General features: G+C 44.1%; 1 protein-coding gene across 2 annotated transcripts; it reads right to left on the bottom strand.

Moving 5' to 3' along the window:
• Positions 1–8439: 8439 nt before the first annotated feature.
• leo1 (LEO1 homolog, Paf1/RNA polymerase II complex component) lies at positions 8440–20856 on the bottom strand. 2 transcript variants are annotated; one of them, XM_080767686.1, is made up of 14 exons: positions 20778–20856; positions 20434–20588; positions 17827–18164; positions 16705–17345; positions 15783–15890; positions 15527–15621; positions 14799–14956; positions 14371–14455; positions 13873–13967; positions 13646–13780; positions 11363–11498; positions 9342–9534; positions 9023–9124; positions 8440–8710 (listed from the first exon to the last, which is right to left on the bottom strand). In XM_080767686.1, exons 1-14 carry the CDS (start codon positions 20833–20835, stop codon positions 8682–8684), a joined length of 2328 nt encoding a protein of 775 aa, XP_080623812.1. In that variant the 5' UTR covers positions 20836–20856; the 3' UTR covers positions 8440–8681. The 2 variants fall into 2 exon arrangements, with proteins under 2 accessions (XP_080623812.1, XP_080623811.1); XM_080767685.1 differs by having other exon boundaries at positions 8440–8713; positions 9027–9124.
• Positions 20857–22530: the final 1674 nt, after the last annotated feature.

Genomic DNA, 22530 nt, shown 5'->3' with positions numbered 1-22530 from the left:
TGCAGCAGTTAATTTGAGAAGTTTCAAAAGGATCATCTTAAATGTACAGTCCAACACCTGCACATGTTCGGATGTGTACTTTGCATAGGCCCATATATATTTTTTTAAATGTACATTGTGTATGTGCTCTGTGCACAATTTCTTGCGCCCAGTCATTGTTAGTGTACCATTGTTGGAGATTTGTTGTATACAATTTGTATAGGCTTCCCCCCCAAAAAAGGGAAAAAAACATCAAGGGCAGGAGCAGCAAAATTAAGCGGCCTGTGTGTGTGTGTGTGTGTGTGTGTGTGTGTGTGTGTGTGTGTGTGTGTGTGTGTGTGTGTGTGTGTGTGTGTGTGTGTGTGGCTGCGCTCGTCTTACCTAAAAAGGTTTAGAGAGATGTAAGAAGAGAGGCATCATGTGGTGACAGTGGAGTCTTTAGCCATGGAGGAGGAATCTGAGGCCTCAAGAGAATCTGTACCCCATGGGGAGCTGTCACTTCAGACTGAGAGCTGCAGATTTGTGCATACAATTTACAATTAAGGCATTTAGCAGACGCTCTTGATCCAGAGCGACTTACATTTAAGCAAAAACAAAAGCATGGCACACATTTAAGCAAAAACAAAAAGCATGGCATACTGTACATCACATATATCAAAAGTAGTTATCATGAATCATGTATAAACTAAGAACGTAACAGTGGAGTATCTATGTCAACTACATACTATACTATATTATATATTATACAATATACATCTGTACTATAAAGTGCTATGACTACATAAAATGCAATTCTAGTGCGGTCTACGTAACGAGCTATAAGTCTGTCTGAAATACTATCTAAGTCTACATAAAGTGCTATATAAGGGGCTAGGCTAGGGCAAGTGCTACGGGCCATGGTGGAGTCTGAAGAGGTGGGTTTTCAGACTACGGCGGAAGATTGGGAGTGAGGCTGCAGTTCTGCATAGTCACCCAAGAATACGTGTGACGTGTGTGCGTGTGCGTGTGCGTGTGCGTGTGTGTGTGTGTGTGCGTGCGTGCGTGCGTGCGTGCGTGCGTGCGTGCGTGCGTGCGTGTGTGTGTGTGTGTGTGTGTGCGCGCGTAGTCGTACTGCGTGCGTACTGCGTGCATGCGTGTGTTAAAGTGCTGAGTTGTGATGTTATTGTGATGTTGAAAGAGCAAATCCCTCAGTGGAGGTATGTACCCCCTCCAGATCAATCCTCTTACCTGATTAAGGCTTTAAACAGAGGGCTCCCCCTCTGCCTCCCCATCCACCCACAGGTCAGGTCAATTGCCTGCCTGAGATTATGAAACGCCATTATGATGTTACACAAACATCAGGCCCCAAAAAATGCTCCAGCTTATCAGCAACACATTTCCCCCCCTGGCCTTAATTATTAAGGTTGATCAGCCTGTTGACCTAGAGGGGAGGACTTAATAGACAGCTGTCAGGTAGTCTTTCTAGGAAAAAAAGACAACAAACAAGTCACACACACACACACACACACACACGCACAATGGAATATATGGCATATTGACAATTTGACTCCTGCTCTTGTTGTGTAAATGGCAACCGCAGGCAAATATTCCCCCTTCTCAGAAGTTATTTTCCTCCACCACTCTGCTCTCATCTGCTGTGTCACAGTTTGAAAGAAACTGGCAAACTAGGTCAGATTCAGCATGTGAAAGGAAAGAGGCTGTCCAGCAGTTTAGGCCACCCATCCCCTCCCCTCAAGCACAGTATATGTAACAAGTGTGCATGCGCGCGCGCGCGCGCATGTGTGTGTGTGTGTGTGTGTGTGTGTGAGAGACATCTCAGTGGTGTTCTCTATTTGTGCATGTAATTCCGCATGGTGATAATGAGTTGCAGGCATAGAACATAGGCTTGGGGACTTGAGGACATGTCTACATTTACCAGCAGCCTATCACACTACTACTGTAAGATCCTCTGAGAGTACATACATATGATATAACTGATGTGAACAACTATAACAAATGGACCCGGACACATCATTTGCACACTCTCAGAATTAAAACAAACAACCCCAGCCCTGAGACAAGGGATTGTGTTTGCATGCAGCAGGGCATGGTTCTTTATGAAGGCTGAATACAGTTCACAGCACCACAGAGCGAGGGAGAGAAAGGTGGGACAAGTAAAGATGCATGTGCGTCACAGAGACGAGGAACACATAATATAGGCAAACCTAGTGAAACTTTAGTTACTAGTTACTTTGCAGATTTAGAACTATTTTAAACTTTGTACATTTACACCAGTGACAGAGCAATGATATTGATGACGGTCGCTGCAAATGTGTTATGCAAAAGTCGTTTGTCGTGTCAAAGCTATGCATGTAACTTTCCATTACATTATGTTTCCCCAGTAATGTCCAACCTTGTATGGAAGTGTGTTTATTTCGGATGCCTTTGCTTCACTGTTGCAGTTACCAGTTAGATCAGTTCTATTACATATTTTACTTTGGCCAAAAATTTAGCCTTTTAACTATTTCTCTCCTAATAAGGTTGTTTATTTTCTTTTGTTGTAATATAAAGCGACTTTGGGTACTAAGAAAAGTTCTAAATCTGATGTATTATTATTATTATTATTACATCACCCCCAAAGTGAAGAAAAAGAGTAGTGAAAGAACTGTTACGTCAGGAAACACCACTCCGCACAGTGCAGTAATGTCACACTTAGACCTCATTATGTGAATAAGACACCTGACTGTTGTTTGTTAACAGGCAGTCTGTAACTGATCTAATCATTTAACCAAATCTGTGTAAATGGTAAAGGCGGCAGTAATGTATTTCCCTGCTCATTTCGCTTTGAATGATCTACCCAGCGATTTCCAACCTATGGGCCAGGGCCCATCTGGTGGGCCGTGGGGATATTGCTTGTGGGCCCCCAAATAATTGGCAAAAAGTAGTCAGATGGGTGGGCTGAGAAACACTTATCAAGCTTCCAAGTAGTAGTGGGAGGTATGGATAGGAGCGAGTGAAGCATGGATGAGCTTTGTTATGCTTGGCACTGCCTGAGCAGTTAGGTAACTGAAGGTCAGTGGCGATGCGCAGTGTGTTCTCTCTCTCTGGCCTGAAATGTTCACAGCGGGTTCTGAAATACCACAATCCAGGGAGACTGGGTGAGTTCCCACTGACCCCAGCACCTCTCCCCCCACTGCCAGGCCCTATACTCTGAAATACCACAATGCAGGGAGACTGGGTGAGTTCCCACTGACCCCAGCACCTCTCCCCCCACTGCCAGGCCCTATACTCTGGCCCTCTTCTCCACTCCTTGGCATTTTGCCCTACTTCCCAGCTACCTGCATAACAACATCTGAAGTGTCCGTTTACATAACTTGTAAAATACCCTTTATCTCCCGACAACTGACAACCCCTTTATCTTATCTGGGACATTTCAGTGGTTCCCAAACCTTTCAGGTCGAAAAGAGAGATTAGACGTTTGCCTGAGACCCAAACTAGTGAAAATAGCAGATCTACAATGTGTTGCTTGAAGCTTCGTGCCGCATTGCAAGCTTAATTAAATGTTGGAAAAGAAAAGTTACTTGAGTCATGACCCATACAAATTAGTCCGTGACCCACTGTTTGGGAAACAGTGCTTTAGACTATATCAGAGTTACATTCTGGATTTTAGAGTTTCTGTCTTCCCATGTCAAAAACACTAACACAAACAGGAACTGTACAGGAACTTCCTGAAGTTAAAGAGTGGCACCTATATGTTTCAAAGTTCCAGGAACATTTAGTCTGAAATGTGTATTCATTGTTTCCCTTCCTTCCTTCTGGGAAGGTTTTCAATGTCAGATCAGATAACAACGCAGGGAACTACCTGCAGGACAGGACAGGACAAGATACGTTCAGTGTATGAACCATCCAGAAGGACAGTCGCGTGATGGACAGATAGGCAGGAGCATGACATGAGCAAAGTTAAAAGGCCACTTCTCCCCTTTTGCAACCAGATCTTATTTTAATGATGTTTAGGACACAAGAAAAAAATTCCTGGGGTTTATATGTGCGTAATGTGTTTTTAGATATTTTAATCACGATACCATGTTCATGACCAAAATGTGTCATGAAAATGTGGTCTCACTTCCTTCCTGGACTACATATTGCCTCAGTAAGACAGCCCACATTAATCTGGCAGAGTCAGGTTAAGCCCACATGGGATGTCTCCAAACCGCAAGTGCACCAAAGCATTATGGCCATATAGCTAGGAATTCAACAATCCAGTCAAGGCCTAGACAAACTACTGAAACTAGACAACATTTTTCTGGCAATAGAGTGCAAATTTCAAATTGTGCTATACTGTTATCTACTTTTCTACTACAAATACTATTAACATTTTGAGTGACTGCAGTTTTTTCCAGCGGTGAAATGGCCCTTAATTTAACCATCACCTCTGGGGCCCTAAAGCTATTGCACACTGACGTATTACAATCTATGATATGCATGAATTCAATTGCATTTGCAAATTGTGATGTTAATATTATCACTTCATTGTGAATGTGCTTTTGCCCTGGAAACTGCATGAACTGAGAAATGACTTACCGTGTGGGGGAATTAGCAGACAACACACTCTCTCTCTCTCTCACAAGTACAGTGTGGTATTTGCTCTCCCTCCCTCCCTCCCTCCCTCTTGCTCTCTCGATCAACATTGTAATAGCAGGCAACAGTGCAACACTCTCTCAATCTCTCATTCTAGCTCAACAGCGCTACTTTGGCACCTGTTGGTATCCTAAACATAGGGACATACCGTACATACAGACATATAGGGACAGACATTGTTTCTTGGAGTAGCTGCACCACTCAAAATCTACATCCCTACCCTGGCCTGGCCTTTGATGTCCCACTCCTCCTAAGTGAACAAACGTTAAGAGTGTGTGTGTGTGTGTGTGGGTGTGGGTGTGTGTGTGTGTGTGTGTGTGTGTGTGTGTGTGTGTGTGTGTGTGTGTGTGCGCGTGCGTGCGTGGGTGTGCATTTTCTTAAAAGAGTATGTCTTTACATGCACACCTGGATGCATAGAGCAAGGAAAACAACGTTGTAAACATCTTCATCATGGACTTTCGATAAAAGTGTTTGTGTGTGCGTGTGTGTGTGTGTGTGTGTGTGTGTGTGTGTGCGTGCGTGCGTGTGGGCGTGCGTGCGTGCATACCCTGTGGTGAGTCCAGAGTATTATGTTTCTATTTTATTTATTAGTGTCTTATATAAGCCCCAGCAGGGTAACAGTACACACTGTGAGCCAGGGAAAGGGCACTGAACCCATGAAACACAGAGGGTATGAGGAGGGAACTTAGACACTGACAGTAAATGGAAGGAGGAAGAGAAAGAGTTATGAACAGGAAGAACAAACATTAGAGTCTTCTTCCTTGTACAAAGTACAAACATCTTTTCACAGATGCAATATCACGATACATTTCAGGGAATAGGCCTATATACAAGATGATGTTTTAAGCAGATATGAGTAGGGATGGAGCTAGTTCATTTTTTGAGTGGTGCAACCACTCCCTTACAGAGCTATGTGTGTGGGTGGGTGGGTGGCTGGGTGCGTCTGAGCACGAAAACAGCATGTTTGTTTTTCACCACCTGTGCACAACCTAACACACACACAAACACACACGCACATATTAACTGTATATATGATGATTTCAGATGTTCCAGTACAGTACAGTAGGTAGAGTAGAGGGACCCCCACACGGTAACTCTGTCATTTCCGTTTCGGCCGCGGGGCGGCTCGCCAGAACCGGGCCAACAGGCCCACCTGTCCATTCAAACTCTAGACGGGCCTGCCCCAAAGTTAGCAGTGCAGCTGCGCCTGGCAGCCGGCGAAAACTAGAGTTCTCAACAGGCCCGAAAATTAAGGCCCGACCCTACCTGGGCCCTCATCAAACCCTGTACACTCAAGAGAACGTCCACGCTACCACCCTTAGATCTCCATGTACTGTATGGAGTTCTGACATTCCATATGTTGATCTGACCTCATCAAACCCTGTACACTCAAGACATGCTCCTTGTATGGCCAGTACGGAATTCATTCCACGTTGTTCTGACCCCCCATGCCAAAGCGCCAGCGCTCGCCCAGCAGTCTGCCATCAACGAGGCGGATGCGTGCACGTGACCTAGGTCGCTTCTCGCCCTCAGGCGTCTTACTGGTATATGCCCATACCCTGTATATTGGTATGGTCATATATGGACAAGACATATGGGTCAGATTGGCGGTTCTGGATAACCGCTACTTGAGCCCACAATTAAAAATAAAAAACAAACAAAAGCAGGAGCCTTTAGTTTATCAATTCACATTTCAACAATGTAAAACAACTATTGACAAAATGTCTCATCTCATCCCAATATTGTGCTAAAGAGAATAGAACTGACAACTGGCATTATCATGGAATAAGAAATGTACTTCTGACAGTTATCACTAAGGAATTAATATTTTACAACTCACTAATGGTTAAAAGGATATCAACCAACCACGTGTGCTGTGTGCATGTGCACATACTGTAGTACAGACAGTACTAACTAAAACACGCCCCATGTACGCACACACACACGTACGCAGTCGCACAGAACATGCCACAACTCATCATGGCACGTTGTAGGTCTGCTAATTTTGGCAAACATCCAAGAATAAGGATAGTAGGGTTCAACCTATTTTCTAAGGCCAAATGTGGTAAATGGTGCATTTATATAGCGCCTGCTTTACATAGATTGTGCATTACATTCACCCATTCTCACACACATTCACACACCGATGGCAGAGGAAACCATGCAAGGCACCAACCTGCACATCGGGAGCAATTAGGGGTTCAGAGTCACTGACACTTCGACACTAACTCTGGGGGAGCCCGGGTTCGAACTGGGAACCTTGCGGTTGCCATCCGGCCACTCTACCCATAGCCACTGCCACCCTGTGCAATGTGCAATAAATGAGTGACCAAGTCACCCAGGATGACACTATATTCTCTGACAAAATGACTCAGCCATATTTTGTAGGGGGCACAGTATGGAGTATAGGCCTACGTGCCTTTGTTTCTTAGAAAATTGCATGTCACCGAGTACAAGACCACAGGACCAGACTGACTGAGGAATGACAGGGGAAGCTGGCTGGACAGCCGCAGTGTTATAGAGAGAGAGGTTGAAATACTGCAGCATGTCTGTAGCAGTGCCCCCCCACCCTTTACTCTGAGGAGCAGTCTTACATAACCCTACTGCAGTCTGAAAGAAAGCAGTGAGCGAGCATACTGACGCACATGCAGTCGCACACTACAATGCATAACTTTCACTGTGTAACGTTTACCATGTGAAGATTTTTATAATGGGAGCATTGGTTTCCAGTGTCACTGCTGGTTGAGTGAAGGTGAATTAGTGTGAGTGCACTCGCACAGACAGTTGGCTAAGGCTAATACTGCTATTTTGGTCCATGTGCCTTCAGACATGAATCATCTAATGCGTAATGGTCACACACAATCATATCAAACCTACTACCACACAGACACAGTAGTAGAATGATAGTGTCCAGTTACCAGTCTCAGAAAATGCCCCAGGCTGTCCCACTGCCACCATTATTCCATCGGTGGCTGGCTGTCTTTATTACATAATTATGTTCATTTGTATGCAAACAAAGGCCAACTCACACCCAACTCATAAATATTGCACAGAGGTCTTTGTTGTTATTCTGAGCTGAGGTTACAGATGTCTGACCCTATTTGGAAACCGTGATTGTGTGAGGGACAGAGACTGCTGTCGACAGAGAGAACATTTAACATAGCTCTGCACTTAGCGTTGTTGGCTACAACCAGTTGGGTTCGGATGTGGTTGGTTGGTGCGGTTCCAAGCAAAGGTCACCATCTATCTATCCCTGGGAGTCCAGTTTAAATGGCTGTGTGTGCGCGCATTAGTGTGTAACAGCACGTCACTGTGGGCTACAGTCTGTGGCTGTCAGCGGTTGAATCAGTAACCAGGGCTGTCATTCTATCCATTCTCATCAGAATCAGGTGGATCAGACAGGCTCTGGGGTTACAATATCCCTGTCGTCACTGTACAGTGAAACACTGAGTGTTCATGTAACTAAATAGTGTGGTTGCAGTAGGCAACCAGACTATAGTAATTGCCCGACTTTATTCTGGATAAACCTTTTTGAAATTCTGTGTATGTAGCATCAATACATCATACTTACACCCTTTGGGGGAGTAACATATTTTATCTAACACAATATAATTCAGACAAAGATGGGAGAAAGGTGTAACTTGTACCTATCACCACACAGACTGGGAGCAAGCTATGGAAAGCATGTAGTGATTGCCTCTTCTGGACAGAAGTTTTAAGACATGAGTTTTCAGACTGCAGTGGAAACTGGAGGGAGTCGGTTCCATAATCTCAAAACAGTATGATTCATGTCCCCGACTCATCACACCTGATTCATCACAAAAAAGAGACCTTGGGGGGGGCTTTGGTTATACAAGACATTTCAAATTTTTATTCCTCGACTCACCATCGACACACACACACACACACGAAAATGTACAAAATAAATGTGGCTGTCATATGCCACGCAGACGGAGCACTGATAATGCTGTGAAAAGTAAAAAAAACTGGCTTATTCATCATCCTCTTCCTCTTCTTCATCACTGATGACATATTTCTTTGCCTTCTTAGTTGCCGTCTCCTCGCCGTCATCATCGTCGTCATCATCAGCCTTTCTCTTGCCCGAGCTTTCGCCCTCCTGCAAAGGAACACACACTTATTTACATGATTTACAACAGTAGCCAAACATTGAGTACTGCATCTCAGGACGTTGTGTGCATGTTGTCATTTCAACCCATAGTTTTATTTGCAGCCTCAACACAAAACTTTTCCCGTGGCGTCAGCTGGTGCTGCAGACAGACACTTAATGTTCTTTACAAGAGACTGTTTGTTCCCATTTACTTAAGGAGAAAAGTAGGCTTCGAAAATCTTTCTTCTCCTGTACTTCCCTTCCACCGGTGGTGTTCTGCATTACAGTGCCCCCTTTCTCTTCTGGCTGGTACTGCACCTACCTCGTCGCTGTCCAATTTTTTGGCCTTCATCAACCTCTGGGCCTTGTCGTCATCGGAGCCTTCATCGCTGTCGGATGAGTAGATCCTCGCTCGCTCCTCTGGATGGGGTGGGGAAGAATGTTAATGACGACCATAGAAGCATCGTTGACTTCAGACACGGAGCGAAAAAGTGAATGCACCGATTACACAGCGAACACCACACATAGCTTACACTAAATATCTTTACAGGAAATAGTATATCAGGATGCCTAGAAAAGAGCCCTAGAATAGAAATGCACACACTTTAAGTGGCACTCTATACTCATAGGTTCTCACCCCTGAGGCCTCCTCCTCCTTTGTATTTGTTCTTGATGGCGGCGAGGCTGACGGCCTCGTCTCCATCCTCGTCGTCGTCGTAGCGGTCCGGCTCCAGGTAGCTGCTGCTCAGCCCTCTCTGGTGCTGCTTCTCCCTCATCCTCCTCTGCTGGGACTCCCTGCGGATGGAGGCGCGCAGGCGCTCCTCCTCTTTCTACAACGGCACGCACACAGGGAAAGATGATGTTCATATCCATGCATTGACCCAACGCAGCGTTTCTCAAACATCAACATGTCAAGGACCCCCAAATCTGCTATGTAGAGTATAAAATATGGTTAAAGACAAAGTGGTGAAAGTTAAACTGATGCTGGGTGGGCACGTCCTTACAAGGACAGCTGAAGGCCCACGTACCCTACTTTGAGAACCGCTGACCTAATGGAAATTCATTGAATTGTCCAAAAACATTTGAACTACTTGAACCTGAGCATCCCATTCGCAGAAAATGGCAAATGTAGGCCTCAAAATTAAAATCACACCCGTGTGAACTGAGTGGTGCGCCAGATATATTTGTTTCCAGTTGCTTAAATTGCTTCACTTTGGTCGTGCAAGTCAGCGTTGAAAAGAAGAAAAAGAAAAAATAAGTAAAGTAAAGTAAAGTGTACCGTTTTCCGTGGAAAAGAAAATACTAAATAATAATAATCTTCACAGATCACCCGTTGAAAACCCCTGGCTTAACACAATCCATGCCATTCATGGGATATCTCGTGGAAAGCTATTAAAACCACGAGTACACGAGATTTGATCAAAAGAGCAGAATGAATATTTTTACCTTATTTTAAGGCCGTTAGGCCGAAATGTTGTATTTCTTTGTCCGCTCTGTCTTCAATAAATTATCTTGGGAGCTTTTAAAACGGTGTGCGGATCTCCTCAGTGTTCTTTTGGATCCTGCACCCGTTGGAATTTTTGGATGTGTGTGCAGACTGTGCATCTCTTGACCATTTCATCTTCCGCCGCTAGCCACCGCTTGCTTCCATGGTTGAAATAGCCTAAAATCAGTCCCAAATCCTCCATGCACGCATGTGCGCACGCAGCCTTTAGTGGTACGATGTACCGGAGTACGATGTTGGGAGCTTAATAAAACATAAATTAGAGCTGCCAGTTACCATATCAATGATTCTATCGCTAGAATACGGCCGCAATGCTGGCTCGGACAATGCTGTGGCACTTTCCAGCAAAGGGAAGAGCAGGCTGTTCTTCCTGAGGAGGCTGAGATCGTTTAGCGTGTGTACCATGAATGTTACATAATGTTCTACCAGTCTGTTATGGCGAGTATTCTCTTCTTTGGAGTAAAGTGCTGGAGGGGGAACAACAGAGCTGGTGACACAACCTAAACAGGTTTGTGAGAAAGGCAGGCTCTGTTGTGTAAGGTTACGAGACACAATGGCCGCTTGGCTAGGACAATCAAAGCATAACCTGGTTTCTCACGCTTTGTTGCACTGACCAATGGACCCTTTTTTTGTTTGGCTTTGAACTGTTGACTTTGTCTTGTTTTTCTTAAGATGAGACGCAGTAATACACTTTATTATGACGCACTGATCGACTGTATATGTTTGTTTATCCTTATTTGCACGGTTTATTATTATTTTATTTGTGTATTATTTTATCGTTTCTAGCCCTGCAGGATAATAAACGTATCTATCCATCTATCGAAAATGGAAGATTATTACTTCCGGGTCATGCGGCTAGGAAACGGCTGTGCTCTGGATTTTCCGTGTATTATGCTGGCACTGGTTACAGATCGCCGCCAGATACAGATCAGATTATGACTTTATGTAACCCATTTGATCTTTTAGTCATACATGAACTCAATCACTCACAGAACAACACACCCAGAGCGTGAAGTGTTGAATGAAAGAAAGCACAACCAGGTGGACTTCAATACTCCTCATCATCACATTTATACTCAAGAGTGCAAAGTGCAGACTTATGGTACTATCACCGTGACCATCTCTTTAAAACTCATTCATTCCAGTTATCATACCTTTATCATCTCATTGCGCTGGGACTCAGGGTCCCGTCCAGCCATGGGAAGGATCCTGATCTTCTGTGTCTTGGAGCAACGATCGGCAAGAGACAAGGTCATCTTCCTGTGGGTGGCGCTGTCTGTAGAGTGTGGCCTGGCAGGACAGAGAAAGCATAAACCTATTGTTATGGCCTTCTATAAGGTCGCATTGACACCAGGATGTCATACTGCGATTAAAACTAAACCTGCTGCGTATTGTCTGAAATTGCAGGGCAGGTGTGAAGGCTCATTCGAATTCTGTTGCGGATCAAACAAACAAATTCACCAAAAAACAGAGGTTTCGGGTGGCTTCCAAGTGCACCAGAATTCAGTTCAATGTAGGTGTGAATGCCACCAAATAGCAAGTGAAACAAAATAAACATAATAATGATTATAGTAGTGCATATGTTTTTCAATGTAATATTCTATAATGGGTGATAACGTCTGGACCAAATCAAAAGTATTACAATATTAACCAAATAGGAATGATTTAAATATAATTTGCAGCTGCCAAATGCATGACTTGCAAAATGATCGCCACGTGCGTGGCTGGGTGGTTACAGGAATAAGCAGTAGGAAAGTAGACCGTGTCATGCTCAGTCCACTCGCTCTAGGCTACTACCGTAGAAGCACACACACACCTCTCTCTCTCCCGATTAGATAATAAAAGGTGCGCACCTGTGACATTGATCCTGTTGTCACTGTGTCTGCCCTGACCGGGTGCTCCAGTGAACGCTATGTTCCCGAAGATGTTCTTTATTACATTAACGTGACATGTTTATTTTTGCATCAATAAATATGTATTAATTTCCAACCGCCTGGCCTGGGTGGGGACGCGCAGAGGGTGCCCAGCACCTGTGACTATACACTACGCACCTCAAAAATAGCCAATCTACAAGCTCACAACACATCTGGCCGTTGTGAATGACTGTCGACCCTGTTCAGAGCGGTACAGAGAGTGAGCAGCCCATCGTTCCTAAAATGTATTTATTATTAAGTTAGCTCCATGGTGAAGCTACAACGGGTCGCACGCCGAAAATAGCAAGCTCACAATGTGTCGCGTCGTCAACGTTTAAGCTACAAAATCAGTGTCAATATATCAATCATGAATGAGGCATCAGCTAAATAAAACTATGTGAAATAATCGTGTCACTTTTTCGTATGGTTTGAATAAACCACACGAAGAAGCGACACGTCGCTCCCGGTGTGTCCCGGCGTGTACCTTTAGTCCCAATTCCTCATCAAGCCAGCAGTGCACTGCTTATCATAATACTCAATCAAAACAAGTGCCGATCTGCTGTACAAGGTCTAGGAGGGCAGTCAGGCAGTAAATCAGCTTTTGCAGGCATGCTGCTAGTCCCAAAAGACAGAACATCCAGGTAGGTGCAGAGGGTAAGAGGCTTACAGATCAGTCAGATTGCTAGGAAACAGGGCAGCTAGTACGGGGTGAATCTGGGAGTGAAAGCATAGAGGACATTACTGGATATAGATCAAATAAAAGGTGCTATTGTTATAGGGTCGAGTTGAAGCAAGCTCTGGGGGTCATTAAGAGACCAGGTCTGGCAGCCAAGGAAACGCACTGCAAAACAGTGACCAAGCAAACTCACATTTCTCTCTTTCTTTCTAGCCAGCCCAAGTCATCAACACATTCTAATTTCTCACTCCTAACTCGTCACATACCGATACTCAGTTCAACAAACTGGGTGGGTGGGTAAACCTTTAGTCTCCTTTAAACATTCAGGCTAGTCCGAGTCATGTGATGTATAATGCAGGCCATTTATACTTTATACTACACATTTAGCTAAATAAAAAAATAAAAACGAAATTGAAACTTTAAACAAGGCAGGTACATCTTCGGATTTGAGGTGCTAGGCAGGCGGTGCAAGGTCTGCTTCTGCCAACTCAACACTGTTCCAGTTGCTTACCGATGATAGGCGTACATTTCATTCGATTTCATGAATGATGGAAACACTGACATTTGGGGTCGGTCTCACCCTCTAAATCAAAACTAACACTAAGGTAGTTTTGTTATTAAACAGAGCTGAGAACTATCTCGCCTATTTATAATTATTAATCAGTCAGATTATCCATATAGAAGCAGAGATCTGTCTCTTGCCCTCTCTGCCGTGCTTGGTGACACTCTTTTCTGAACGTATAGTTCATCTGCATAGACACTCACATAATAATCATTATAGTTATGGTGTAAAAGGCCCTCAACAGGCTCCGTATACCAAGTGAGTGTGGAAGGGTGGAGTGTGTTACCTGAATGTGAGTTTGGTTTTGAACACAGCCTGTCCCTGTAGTCCAGTACCCTGTCTGATGAACAGGTGGTTATGATCGCCCTGCAGGGGAGCTTTGTAAACATCAAACACCTCATTCCCAAGGTGCAGTGACATGCTGTGGATGGAAGGGAGAAAAAAAAACTTTATTCTCTACACTACATGTTTACGTTTTTTGTGTTTATAAAGCCAACGCTACAAAATACAGACCTGCCATCAGACCATTTGACGATGCGTGCGTTGCTCTCACGTGTCTCATTGCCCTCCTCATCTTTCTTTGCTCTCCAGCGAATGGTATTCTCCACCTACAGCAAGTAGAAATGGCTGGTTAGCAAGCTTGAAGATCTGCTTGTTAGCAAGTCACAGTATAATTCAGGCAATATCCTTGATACTAAATAAAGGTAAAATGTGTGTATAACAATAGAAATTAGATAAAATTATAGGAATACAAAAATGTATAAAAAATAGTGCAACAGCAATACATATAGCGAAGTGAACTACGACTGTAAATCTGAAAACTTAAATCCATAATATATTCAGTACATACATAATAGATTATTGCAAAGCTGCATTTAACTTTATTCTCAGTCATACAACATTTGACAGAAAACCATTATGTAATGCAGCAAACCACTGAAACACTTTACATTATGTTAAAATAAAGTATTATTTTTTACACTTCGATAGGCATCACACAAAACAATGTACCTTAAGTTTGAGCCTGGTCCGTCCCTCTTCATCTAACATTTCCTCATCCTCAAACTCATCCTCATAATACTGAGGATCGAAGGGCCTGTGACAGATCATACAAGAGTAAATACAGGAAAATACCATACAATAATTCTGTTACAATTTACAGGATCAGCAACACCCAACAGCTGATGCTCATCTCTGGTGATGAGCATGCCTAATGCCCAGTACAAACAATGCACTAATAGTTGAGCCACAGCATCCTCTAGTGGACAAACTAGCAAATAGTGATAGACTTCATTATCATTACAGTAGTTTTGCACTTTTAACGCAGTGCGGCAGCTCAAAACAAGTTTCTGATGTTAAAATCTTTCTTTCCAAATAATTTCCATTGTTGAGTGAATCTTGCAAATGGATGTACGGTGGCAAAGATGCAGGACTCTGACCTGGGCTCCACAGACAGGAAGTTAGGCAACTTGACAAAGTAGAGGTCAGATCCCAGATCAGTGCTGACTTTGGGTATCTCCACCTCAATGCGGGTCTCAGGGACTGGCTCCTCGTCGGCTCGACCCCCCCTGTGACTGTCCATGTCATCCTCTGCATCCTAGGCACACAGACAGGCACACAGATAACAGGTGAGATAATATTTTGATATTCCTTTAATGGTATACAGAGTAGCATTTGTCTTGATGCTAAGATTTAGTTTACAAGTCGGAGAGTGTCTCGGCACACACAGATGAACCAGATCATTATTACTTAGAAATCTGAATGTGCTGGGTAATGGGCAGAGCCAGAGCCTGTAAAACATTGTTCAATAATATACAGCAGCAACACAGCGAGACTACATTTAGGGTTTTACAGACAGCATCAGGAAAAAAAAAATCACACAATTGGACCAAATTAGCACACTCCAGAGCTCGGTTTCCATTTTGGCCCCCAAAGGCTCTGGTAAGCGCGCATATATATAAAACATATCATATCAGCAAGTACTAAAAAGAAATACTCAAATCAGCTAAACCAAGTACGAAAGTACCTTGTACTTTTTTGGTCTGGATTAAAAAAAAGAGAGAAAACTACAGGTTTGGAAATTGGCTCCCATTTTCAAACCTGAAATGTTTGACAAGCATAGCAACAAAACTAACTTAAGTTGCAAAAGGTCAGTTGGAAGACAAACCAGGGGCTGTCCTGGAGTGGGAGGTTTCTCAGCATCACTGTCTGAAGAGATGTCATCAGCTTCTCCAAAAAGGTCATCTGCCGCTGGCTTCCTAGCTGTGGGGGTTGAGGAGAGGAAGATTGTTTTAAATAATAACATAGATACTTTCAAGGTGTCTTTCAGTATACTGAGGCAGCATTGTATCAGAAATGCCTTAGGGAAACTGATGCATTACATTTTGGAGTAAGAAAAATAGTATCATGAAATAATTTCTTACTTTTCTTGCGTCCAACATCACTGTCTGAATCGGAATCAGAGGTAGCCTTCTTCTTTGTTTTCTTTTTCCCGATGAAATCATCTTCACTGTCACTGCCCTTTGGAGACTCTGAATAAACAACAACCACATGTGGTGAAATATATTAACCACACAAAATAAATAGCATCATGTGGATTGAATAACTTGAATAACTTCAATGTGGATCTTTTGATTGATTGATTGAAATCTTTATTAACAGTTTGCAGAATTACAGTACATTTCAAGCACAAACTCAATAGTCTCAGTCTCAGAGTTCATGTGGCCAGCCATCTATGACGCATTCATGAAGAGTCCCATGGGTGGGGTTACTACTCAGTACTCAATGTGTCAGAGGGAAACTGAATGGGTCTTTGTGTTATCATTATGGTTATAGTCATGAATGATCAATTGATCTGAAAATTAAACTATTTCACATTTGAAAATATACTCTATACTATACTAGAACATATCTAGAGGAGCAGAAGATATACCAACTAATAACAGAAGCACTAGCAGAGGGTAGATACAGGCAATGCAGTGTTTCCTGCAGGAAAAAGCTTTGGCATTTTCATTAATTAGATTAATTAATTAGATTAATAAATTAAGATTCATTTCATTTGTATTATTACTCTTGTATTGCTATTGGAGACAATGGGGAGGCACTTGGGGGGGCACTGGGAAGACACTGGGGAGGCACTGGGGAGGCACTCAGGGGCACACTGGGGGGGCACTGGGGAGACACTCAGGGGCACACTGGGGAGGCACAGCACACCACAGCACCTCAAAGGCCCAACCGGAATAGTGACATGTACTATCCTGAGGGGAAATACTGTATTTTATGTCAACCTCAGGTTCAAAGTTCTTTACAAAAAAAAATAGTATGTGATCTCAAGGAGTAGGCTACCTGACTTCCTGTTCCTTGGACCCTCGTCGTCCGAGTTTTCTTTTTCCTCATCAGAGTGGCGAGGGCGACGCTTCTCATCCTCATCCTCGGACTGGTCACTCTTTGCGCCTCTGCCCCATTTCTCATCATCCGATTGGTTCTCCCTTCCAGAACCTTCAACGTCCGAGCGAGGGGTACCCGGGGCGTCAGAGTGAGGGGTACCCGGAGCGTCAGAGTGAGGGGTACCGGGGGCATCAGAGTGAGGGGTACCCGGGGCATCAGAGCGAGGGGAACCCAGGGCGTCAGAGTGAGGGGTACCCGGGGCGTCAGAGTGAGGGGTACCCGGGGCAGAGTGAGGGGTACCCGGGGCATCAGAATGAGGGGAACCCAGGGCGTCAGAGTGAGGGGTACCCGGGGCAGAGTGAGGGGTACCCGGGGCTTCAGAGTGAGGGGTACCCGGGGCATCAGAATGAGGGGTACCCAGGGCATCAGAGTGAGGGGTACCAGGGGCGCCAGAGTGAGGGGTACCCGGGGCGTCAGAGTGAGGGGTACCCGGGGCACCAGAGTGAGGGGTACCCGGGGCGTCAGAGTGAGGGGTACCCGGGGCGTCAGAATGAGGGCTACCCAGACCTGTCTGTGGAGTTCCCGGCTCACTGTGCATACTGTATGGAACAAATACACAGAATAAAAATAAATTTCATACGATTTTGGAATTCATTTAAAACAATCCAGCAACAATCAAACTTTCAAACCAACATACAGTATCTATCTTATCTATGATCTCAGTAGGAGACACTCTCTATAACTGCCTGCTCCATGAACACTGACGATAGCTCAGATCAGATGGTTGGAATCCAAAGGACGTTGATTGTTTAATGTCATGCTGTATAACATTCATTTTAGGAGTCTTTTTGGTGACACCTCTCATAGTTCTGTTGTCATTACAGCGTTTGTCTATAGAGCAGTACTGCAAGAAAATGAATGCTGCAAGGTCCAGCTAGTGTCAGAGGATATTTTGTAGCAAGTTGTCGGGGGTCCGACAAGTGAAGGATTAAAACAAAAATTAATTTGTTTAAAATTAAAGTTACACAGCACCCTTATCATCTTTGCCACCACCAGCGGTAAAGCCTGCCCATGTCCTACCTTCTGTCTGAATGGGCACTCCCTCTCCCTGAACGAGGGCTCCCCGCCCCCGACATTGCACTGCCGGCCGGACTCCCAGGTGCACTGCCGGCCGGACTCCCAGGTGCACTGCCGGCTGCACTCCCCGCATCCGACCGATGCCCAGCGTCCTCCTCATCCTCGTCTTCATCCCGATGGCCACGCTCGGAGCCACTGTGCTGTTCAGCATCAGAGCGATCATTGTCCTCTGGCTCCGAATGCATGCTCACATCTGACTGGTTCCCTGAGCGCTCCGACTGGTTGTCACTGCCGCTGTGTCGGCTGTGTCGCTCGTCCTCGCTGTCATCTCCAAACAGCTCCTAGTTGGTAAAGAGAGTGTTTAGCAGACAGCGATTTGTGACACTTATCAAATTCAACACTGACGTTGGGCCGGTGTGTGTGGGGGCCTTTAGACTCTAAAGTTCAACATGACAACATGTCTGATCTCAAGTACTGTATTCTCAAGTAAGTAATTGTGAAGCAGACTCATGGAACCTTTTGCAATATGACGTAAAACTGAATAACCTCGTGGCTATCATAGGGAAGTTAGGGTATATACTCAAACTCAATAATATTGCCTGTCTAGAAGGGTTTTAATCGGTGGCGAATTTATCAACGGTGCAATCGGTTCAACGCAATGGGCCCAGCCCCCAAGGGGAAGGGAAAAAAGAAAAGAAAACAGCTGACAGGTCCCTGTTTTTGTGAATGAAATAGCTGTGGCCGGTCGCGGTCGGTAAGGGGTTAAATGCTGAGAGTGGCTGGGCCGCTGGGAGCAGTCAGCAGTGGGAGGAGTAATGATAATTTGTCCAGGAGTTGCGATGAATGTGACCTCAGTTCCCCTTTAAAAAACAAAAGCGCGAGTGGATGGAAGTTGTCAAGTTGACACAAAAATGTAGTAGTGCTGCCTACTGTGCTATCCTAGCTAGCTAGCATCATGTTCACGTTTTTTTACAACACAGGCTGAGGCTACACAGGCAAAAGCTAGCAGGAGCGGTGGCTCTAATGCCTCTACAAAATGAAGCGCCAGCCCCACCAGAAACTACCCTCTCCAGGCGGCCAGGAGGACTCGGTGACTTTCAGCGGTTAATTTCTATGCGTGAAACTAATGAGGTGTTCCACGCTATCCACCCGACCCAAGCAGTAGTTTCCTCGATCAACTCCTTGCACAGTAGTCTGAAATAGCAAAAGAGCCAACTGTGAAGGATATATGGCTATGATGCTTATTGTGGAAAACAGCACCATATGATGGTAGCATCATTTACTGCGTTAATGTTATATCTCACCATACCTGCCACAAGTGCAGACGCTCATTCTCCAAACTGAAGTTGATAGACTTAAGAAAGACTCAGTGAACTGGCTATACTTTCTATTGAGAACTGCAGAGCGAGGGCTTTGGACCTGAGCAGTATTATAAATGACTTTGCTGAGTGCAAGACCCGTATCTAATGAGTGAGTACTATAACAGACAACAGGCACATCCATTCATTAATGCTGTGTTTTTGTAAGCTGTAAGGCATAATGTGCTGTGTTTTTCTTGATGCTTTGAGTGTCGGCTATATTTGAATGTTTGATAGTTTGGACTGGAGACATCATCAGGCTGTGGTAGTTTGAGCCCAGGTCAGGGCTGGCGTTTAGATAATTGATGTTGATTGACAGCTGGGCGCTGTCGGTGGTGCTGAAGGCTGGTTTGCAGGATGAGTGTGTGGGGCTCTGTTTACCTACTGTTACCCTATGTTCGCATGCCAATTATGCCCCCTGTAATGTATTTACCTATATGGTGAGTGCGTGTGCTGTACGCACAGGTGTGCACTTGTTTATTGCGGGGGTGGGGGGGCCTACAAAATATTCTTGCACTGGGGCCCATCATCAGGGCCTTTTGCCACTGGTTTTAATATATTTTTTGAGTTGCTGCATTTCAGATTTAAATTTGTTGATCCCATGCTGATGTTATTTTGTCAAATTTCAGCATATTGTAATCTCGGCATCATATAATACCCTGAAAGATTTGACCGAACAACTTTTAATAATTTACACCTCACTGGTTGACAAAAACACCTTGAAGACCCTAACAGGAGTCCTCTTACAAGGTTTCTTAGACTATGCATGCACCTCTTGGTACCACACAGCACCTCAAAGGCCCTTAAAACAAGGCTCCAGACTTCCCAAAACAAATTGGTCAGGCTACTACTACCTCCTAAATGGCTCTCAAAGCGCACATGTTTTTTTTATTAATTGAAAATGGTGGGCTGTATTGTAAACAAGTGTAATGCTTTATGGTGTCGTCCACTCAGTTAACAGTTTTTGCATTGAGTTGTACTTGAACTGTACTGTAATTCTGCAAAATCAATAAATCAAACCTACCGATGACTGCAATTCGAAACTGGCCCCCGGAAAATCTGAATTTTTGGCTAAGTGTATATTTGTATGTCTCTAAATGTTATGATGAATTGAACAAGGTGGACCCTCTTGTAAACAAGGGTAGTGCTTTATTGGGTGGTCCACTCAGTTGACAGTTTTTTGTATTGAGTTGTGCTTGAAATGTACTGTAATTTTGCAAACTGTTAATAAATACTTCAATCAATCAATCACCTTATTGATGCTGGGCTTCCCTGCATCCGGACGCCCCTCATCGTCATCGTCGGCCCGTTCCCTCTCACTGTCGCTACCGCTGCCAGAGATATTACTGGCGGACCGGGGGGGTCTTTCCTGCTCCGAATCCGAACCGGAGCCAGACCCGGACCCGGCTGAAAAGATCAACAACATGCATACTTCATTCAGGCTATTTCCAATGATACATTCAGAGATGAGATACACACAAGACAAATGTAATACAATTGGCTTAAGTTATTATAGCCGCTCAAATGTAATCCCGACCTAGGTTCAATTATAGCCGCTAAATGAGCATCCTAAAATCCAAAAAATGTCAATCTCACCACGTTGTTCATTATCACTATCGCCATCACTCCCAAACAATTCGTCCATGTCCGCCATTTCTCTCCAGCAGTAGTGTAAGTAAACGTGACCTACCGGAAGTGATAGCAGACAGAAACGTTTTTGTTTCCTGCTGCTTCGGCGTAATGAATGAGCCACCTTGGAGCGACGTAGTAACATGTATCAGACACAGGGAGGCGCCACAACCATATATTATTAACACACATCAAGGAGTATTATAGGTAGGTCAGGTCAGGGGTCTTCAACGTTTTTTCAGGTGAAGGGCCCTTTGCTCAGAGAGATGTGAGGCAAGGCAGGGGACCCGAGTCACCGATCCCCAGGCCACTACATTATTTTATTTCATAATGGCTTCATATAGACTTGTTTGACAGCACTTCAAATGTAGCCTATGTTATTTTGTTTCTGCACATATCTTTTCTCCACAATCACAACACCAGAGGGAGTTCAACAAACCACCACAACCCAGATTCGGCAGGGGTTCAATTAATTTATCTCCCTGCCCTGCTCCTATGCCACTAAAATGTGGAATGCCCTACCAACAGCCATTAAATGTGAATCCCTAGACTCCTTCAAAACCACTCTCAAAGAGCACAATTCGAAACTGGCCCCTGTAAAAAAGTTAAAGTCACCCCCCTTTTTTCCCATACTGTACACGTTTTGTGGCAGGGGCATTCGAACATGGGGCTAAATATGTTGTTGTTTTTTTACAACATATGGCAATTCCTTTATAAATACTTTAGGCTACTATAGTCCTACTAGACGGTGACCCCAAGAAATTACATCTGGCCACAAAAGATCACAGGATCTACTGAATGTGAAGGTAGCCTACTGGGGGGATGCCATACTGTACATGTGTGTCATAGGCTCAATGTCAGTTTGTCCCCTTCATATTCAATATATCCTGTGATCTTTTGTGGCCAGATGTAATTTCCTGGTGTCTAGTAGGAGTCTATAGTAAAAACAAAAGAATCGCTATAAAATGTAGTAAAATAAATACATATTTAGCCCCATGTTCGAATGCATTAATAACCTAAAACATGAACCTTGGTTGAAACAAACTAAAGTTGTCCTTTAAATGTGACCAAATGACTGGGGATGTGTTCGAAATGTTTTAAGACATTTTTCATCTCGACATTGAAGTGTCAATGAAAGTAAAACGGAGGTTAGGCCTATAGTGTTTGGACCTAGTGGTCCTGGTATCGTTCCCACCGACCTAGGTTCCCTGCAGCCATATGAAAAACCTGTGGTCTCTAACCTTGGAGTCAAACTAGACAACGCCCTTAAACTTGATAAACAGGTAAATGCGGTAGTCAGCTCAAGTTTTTATCACCTAAGGCTGCTGGCAAAAATCAAGTCTGTCCTAAAGGTGCACCTTGGCTTTTAACCCCGCTTGAGTTTCTTCGATCCTTGTAAATGTTGTTTCACTGTGACGCTGTTGCGTCTTGTACTTTTCTGTGATGTGTCTCAGTTGTTTTCACTGTTTGTACTTTGTATTCTTGCTGTTGTTGTTCTGTGTGGTAGCTATAGTGTATTTGATTTGATTTTCTCCTGTACAGCACTTTGTAAACCCTGAGTTTTGAAACATGCTATATAAATAAAGTGGGTTGGATTGAATTAGATACACATATGAGTGACTAAGTTGTGCTTACCATCCACTACAATAAACTGAAAGGTTGCTTATCAGTATATTTCTTCATAGAACCATATTAGATACAATTGAAGAAATGTGATGTA

Source organism: Protomyctophum bolini (assembly GCF_963924005.1).
Source record: "Protomyctophum bolini genome assembly, chromosome: 1".
NCBI lineage: Eukaryota > Metazoa > Chordata > Actinopteri > Myctophiformes > Myctophidae > Protomyctophum > Protomyctophum bolini.
The sequence above is the reverse complement of the archived record's forward strand: the minus strand, read 5'-3'. Positions and strand labels throughout refer to the sequence as shown.